The following is a 6,264-nucleotide window of genomic DNA, read 5'->3' on the forward strand; positions in this document are numbered from 1 at the left end:
TGGAAGTTTACCTGAGGTGATCTAGAGCAGGCCTTTTGTGTGCGAGCTGGTAACAGGTTACCTACGAGCCTGAGGTTCAGGAGGTGAGCCCCGCTATCCTTGGAATAATCAGCCAAAGGAGAGCGGATGGAAGCTGATTATGGCTTTCAGGCAATTAGCACATCAAACAGAAACCCAGAACAGCCCTTCAGAGTGTTTATTGGGAAGCTGAAAAGCAGACTCCTTTGCATTATTACAAATTGTTTGAATAGGATCCTGATTTCCCTTTGTTGAGAGACACGCTTGAAGAAAAAATAGAAGAATCCTCTCAATTTTTACTGGAGCTACTTTGGATGTTTTGTTATGTTGGGAGATCTTGTTTTCAAATGTGTTTCAACTTCTGGCTTAATTCGTAGCGATTGTTAATTGGACCGATATGTGAGGAGTAGAGCAAGTACAACTTTCACTCTCAGCTAAACAGTTCTCTTTTATGTTTAATTTTGTTCTCTTCCACGTAGTCCCATCTGTTTCTCAGCTAAAATTTCTCAGCCGTTTCAACTAGAAAGGCAAATTCTGTAGACTGACAGTCATTTGCACTTCTCTGGAGAGGGGTAGTAACTGGCAACAGTAGCACAATTTAAAGGGTAATTATGGAATCGATAACGTGAAGCTGCGGAACAGACTGGCTCCGTTGATGCGAACGCTTGTGTGAACACTGTGGGAAGTATCCCAGATAAAGCAGGCCTGCAAGCACTCTGCTCTGCGAGCTTAGGATTTAGGCAGACGGTCTCCACATAATGCTCTTCCGCTGTAGGAGAGATTGCTGTGCTTTGAGAGAACCGCACCTTGCCCTTTTTCTTATTCCTTAATACGACATGAAAGAGCAGCTGCCTGCGTACCTTCATTTTTAGCCCAAGAGCGAGATGGAGCCAGTGTAGATAAGCCCTAAGGCGTAGAATGGGGGGAAAAATGGCCTGCCAGGCAAATTTGCAGAGGAAGGTAAAGAAATGTTGTAGTAATGCTGGTGAAGCAATTAGAGGAGCTCATCTCTGTGTCTTAGAATTGATATATTGGATGGCAGCTAAAGGTTTCTTGCTATGAGAGTGACTGCCTTGAAAGAGCGCGTTAAGGGTTGTATTTGAAATTAGAACTGGGCTGCAATTTGGGACGTCGAGCTTTCATGCTTGGTACTCGGTAGATCTCCTGTGTGATCTTTTTGGAAAGAAAACAATGTGAGATAGAGCGACTGAGTTTTTTGGGTTTAGGAAGTATTAACTATGCTCTGAAAATCACATTCCCATAAGCAGTCAGGTTGGATACACACAGCATTTTTTGAGCGTTAATCGTGGTCATGCTCCTTGTTGCAGTTCCTCAGTGGGAAAACGAGGACATTGGTCTAGAGCTAAGGAAGCTTTCTCTTTCCACATGCCCTCAGTTTGGCTCCATGTCTGCCTCTAATATGGGTAATAACAAATACTGTTGCCTCTCCCAGTGGTAACTGAGAACTGCCAGAGACAAGAAGATGCTATTTCCAAGTCTTATGTGAAGAAAGGGGGTAAGCACTAAAAGCTGCCCCCTCTTTTTTAGAAGCTTCCATGTGCTGAAGCTCAGTTTTGATGAGTCTTGGTGAGATTGCGATGCTGCTGGTCTGGTTTGTATAACATACGTGCACAAAATTAGTAAGTAGTTGGATACCTTAGGTGTTGTTATACCCTGTCCCTGCAAATCTTGCCCTAAGAGTTGCTTGCTTTAACTTGTGTGTAAATCACATTTGCCTTTCCCCTGTTCCATCTGTTTCATTCATTTGCTTTCTTCTGCTGTGAAGTCTGCAGTAATGTGTGGATCTTCACAATTAATTTCATCTGGTCTTTTTAAGACGTTTAATGGGATTTTTGTGCTTTGAGTGAGACATTGAACACACCTTCAGTGTTATTTAGTGATTAGAGTAGGATTCGGGAGCACAAATCAGAATTAGGTCATTTTAGAGCTGGGTATTGTACAGGCATGCTGTGTGTTAACTTGGTCTTTGAAAGCGCGTTAATAAAATTTATTTAAAAGAACACAAGGGACATTATAGTTTTATTCTCACGGATTGCATATTCTAGGGAATATCATAAACCACCCATTCGTGATCTAATTTTTCCTGGTTTAAGATTAGTTTTCTGTCAGCGCTGTGAATTCTGTAAGCTGTGAACATCAAGTTCTGTCTCTGACACTTTCTAGAAATAAAGATTCCGCAATTAGGGCTTTGCTGACAATTTAGATAAGTGAAGCAGATAAACCTATACCTCTTCTAAAGCTACTTTTTCTACGATGCTAATATTAGGCAGAAAATAGGTATGAAATGGTGCTGGGAGCTATTTTTATGAGACCTTTTCTGTTGACAACACTGTAGTTTTCAGAATGAGACTAATCTCTCTGTGGAGGCTGTTGTATTCCTCCCCTGCGGTGATCTAGCATCTTCTGTCGGTGGGGCTCAGCATTATGCATTTCACATGTAAGCCATTTCGTTTTACTTACGGTTTTACTTCTGTCCTAAACCAGTGCACGGTCCAAGTCAAATTGGAGCTGGGGCACCGAGCCCAACTGCGGAAAAAGCCCACGACTGAAGGGTTTACTCATGACTGGATGGTGTTTGTCCGGGGCCCGGAGCAATGCGACATCCAGCATTTTGTGGAAAGGGTGGTCTTTCGGCTACATGAGAGCTTCCCAAAACCCAAACGAGGTGAGTGTATTTTTGAAGACTCGTTATTAAGTCTTCTCTGTATGAAAGAGCATCTCGCAAGTCAAGGTTGTCTTGGACTGTCACTTTTCTGTAAAATATCTTCTTAAAGAGGAGCAGAATGTACTTTGCGTGCACTTCAGCTCTAACCTTTGCTGTCTTTGTTTGAGGAAGGTCAGGGAGAATGGGACCTTTCTTCTGATCAAAGGGCTGGAGGTGAGGTGCTTTCTCCTCTTATTTAAGCGCTAGGACATGCAGGCTCTCAAGACAGTGACAGCAGAAGATAATTCATGTTACAAAACAGGAGAAATGGGTTTGATTTCTTAATATTTGCCAACACAAGCTGGAAGCATGTGGTTGGTGATACTCAGGTACGGGGTTGGTGTACACACTGGAGCGTGTAGACTTCTGCATTTGTCATTAAGTAGCCGTGAGGATTCCTGCAATTTCTAGACGCAGATGCTGGGTCAGCAGAAATCAGTGATGTCAAAGGGGTGATGGTCTCTTTGCCGCTCGCTGTACATTCCAGCCACACGTATGTGTGCGAGTCCTCTGCAGTCAGCATGGTCGGGGAGGCTGTACGAATTGTCGTGTTATTTTCTGCTGGATCTTACTTTGCTCTTTCCGACTGCGCAGCAACACAAACCTTATTCTTGACCCGGTGCAGCAAGAACGCATGGCTGAGGTGGAGAGGCAGGAATTGCCCTTTTCGGCAGCAGCGCCGAGTTAGATTTGCTTAAGATTGTGTAACTGCATCTCCAGTGTTGTTGTTAATATGTAGGGTTAGAAGGAATGCTGGCTGCTCAAGAGCTTCGCTGTAAATTACTTCGTAACCTGCGTTCTTTGAAATATTTCTCTGGAAGGCTGCTGGTCACGCAGGCTGTCTTAGGGCTACCTGCTACGTTGGTTATTTGTGAGAGTCCACAGTGGAAACTCGGAGGTGTTCAGCTCATAAGGATGTGAATCTAGTCTGTATGTTAATAATATCTCCTTCAAATTGATGTAGTAAAACTGATGTATGATAAGCAAGTGCAATACTGAGCTGAAACCTAATTTATAGAATAAAAGTTACAATCTGCTGTGCTGCAATTCTTGTCATCTGCTGTAATTACTTTATTACAAACAACCGTGCTGGGATAGCGCACGGTCTTTGCTCAGTCGGTCACCACGTCCTCTACTTTTAAAGAGACGATTTTTGCCAATCTCTAGGTTTTGCACGACTTAAGCTTGCTGGGAACACCAGCGGAATGTGCCTGGGTTAAATGGTATGACCTATGCGTGCTGTTTCTAGATTTATCTGAAGGGTTTCTTCAGATGGTTCGCTCTTCCTTGGAGCCAGATCTTCTGGTGAAGGTAGGCTAGCGCTGCCAGCAGATTGCTTGTGTAGTAATTTTAATTTGTTAGAATAGAGTGGCAAAGGAACAAAGGCGGCTTGGCAGATAATAGTCTTGAGATTCCGGCTGCCATATTGGCACTGTTCTTTGGTTTCAGGCTTTTCCCCCTAAATGATAGGGTTCTTATATGAAACTCAAGTTAAAGGAAGTCTAGAGATGTTTATTATTTTTAGATATGCTCTTTTTTTTTTCCACAGTTGAATTTTGAGTACTGCTTTCTAGTGCCTTAATGATGGTAGAAGTGCTTAGAGCTGGGGATAATATATCTACATTAAAGAAAAATAATTTGTGTGCTTCTTAGGTTTGAGGTGCTGCTTCCTAATCATATTAATTACTTGGAATTCTTTTGAGAAAGTACAAAGATTTGCACCGAATTCCTCTAATTACCTAATTGACTTTATTTACATATATTGTAGTGCGTAAATAATATGCAAGTGTATCCGGTTCGTGAGAGGGAGAAGATCTGGGTTGGTCGTCTCATGTTTCTCCTGGCAGCTGTTGCGTATAGTTCTGTCACGGCCAAAGAAATGATCTAGAACCCTCCGAGTCGGCGGTCGCTGCGCTGAAATGCAGGGGGAGCTGATAGGAAAGATTCAGTACCGTGAAGATACAGCAAGTAACAGGCCGGGGGGAACTGAGGCAGGAAGCACGCAGATAAATTTCTCGAAGCAATGAGGTTTTGTAAGCGATGTTTCTGCACTAAGCAGCGCCGTGACCTTAGCGGCAAACTGTTTAACCTTTCTGCGTTTCCTTGTGTGCGAAATAAATAGCAGCACATACCTGCCCTTCAGGTTTGTTACGACGTCGGGATAAAGCAGCTTGTAGCGCGGCTGTTACGTAATTACAGAGATAGAGCGTTTCAAGGAAAAAAAAAAATCCACTTATGTGGTATAATGTTTTGATTAATAAATAGGATCATGAAAGTAAATTTTACCTTTCCGTACTCTTTCAGTTCGCACTGTTTGGATCTTCTTTTTTTTTTTTTCTTTTCAAGACAGCTTTAGCTGGCAGTATGCATTGTTGTGGAACAGCACAAAAATGTAATTGTATCTCACTGCAAAAGCAGGGAGAGAATCTTACAGAGCCTCTGGCATGGAGTGTTTTATGTTTCCTCTCCATGGGAGGAGCTAAGAACAGATTTTTATGTTCTTAACTAAGGCTTTGACCACCATCTTACTTGGCTTTTTTTTTTTTTCTTCCTCAACAAAGGTCAGTGTTTTAAATGTGTCCTGAGTTGTCAGAGGCGCGTTTCTCATCTTGCAACTTCTTTTTGGCTCAGGTTCAGTTGCATCATATTCAAAGTTAACATTTGTCTGTTCTCTTTTCAGTGTGCAAGGAGCCCCCTTACAAAGTGGAGGAGTCTGGCTACGCAGGCTTCATTATGCCCATTGAAGTGCACTTCAAAAATAAGGTAGAATCTGATTTCTGGTCTTCTAATTGTTTTGAGCTGTGCCAGAGCCTGAAACTGCCTGACAGGAAGACTCTAAATTATGTGACTGTTTTATGTGTATGTTTTTTATTAGTCTAATAAATAGAATTTAACTGGGAGTTGGAAGCTCTTGCCAGACTTCAAAAGAAAGCTTTTGGCAGAAATGGGATTGTATCGAAAGGTAACATCGGGACAGTGTGATGGTCCTAGAGATGCTGAGCAGAGATTGTGCCACTTGTAACAAGCTTCTCTGGCGTGGGTAATACTAAAGCAGTTTAAAATATTTCATGGAATTAGGGAAGTCAATGAACATAAACCACTGATTTTTATAGACGTTTGTAAATACCGTGTTGACTGGCTGACAATATATTAAAAATATCCATTTTTTAAGTTGCAACCGTAGTAACTACAGCTAGAAAATTTGTATAGGCCCAAGTCAAACATTTGGATATATAGGACAAGTATTTACAGCTGTGTTAATACTATTCTGATTCAAAGAAAACACTAAATATTTTAATTCTGAAGTTACATTGCCAACAAGTGAATGAAAGTTAAAATTTGGGATTTATTGTTTGCTTCAAGTGTTGCCACAGAGGTCGCAGGCTGCTTGACTTGAAGAAGGTTATGAAAATAGGGATTTGGGCACTAGTGTTCATATTAACTCTGTTTCAGTTAAATTCTTTTGTCAGACATCTTTCTGGGTTTGTTTGTTACTATAATAATAATAATAATTTTGTTTA

The 6,264-nt window shown here is 41.6% G+C and overlaps 1 protein-coding gene across 1 annotated transcript; it reads left to right on the forward strand.

Annotated features, from left to right (window-relative positions):
* Nucleotides 1-2,523: 2,523 nt before the first annotated feature.
* On the forward strand, nt 2,524-5,506 carry LOC104278611 (protein ENL-like; the record flags this gene model as incomplete). The annotated part of the gene is made up of 2 exons (XM_009875637.1): nt 2,524-2,704; nt 5,424-5,506. Coding segments are annotated over 2 exons (264 nt in total), but the record flags the coding sequence as incomplete, so codon positions are not given.
* Nucleotides 5,507-6,264: the final 758 nt, after the last annotated feature.

This window comes from Apaloderma vittatum, unplaced genomic scaffold (assembly GCF_000703405.1).
Source record: "Apaloderma vittatum isolate BGI_N311 unplaced genomic scaffold, ASM70340v1 scaffold23878, whole genome shotgun sequence".
Taxonomy (NCBI): Eukaryota; Metazoa; Chordata; class Aves; order Trogoniformes; family Trogonidae; genus Apaloderma; species Apaloderma vittatum.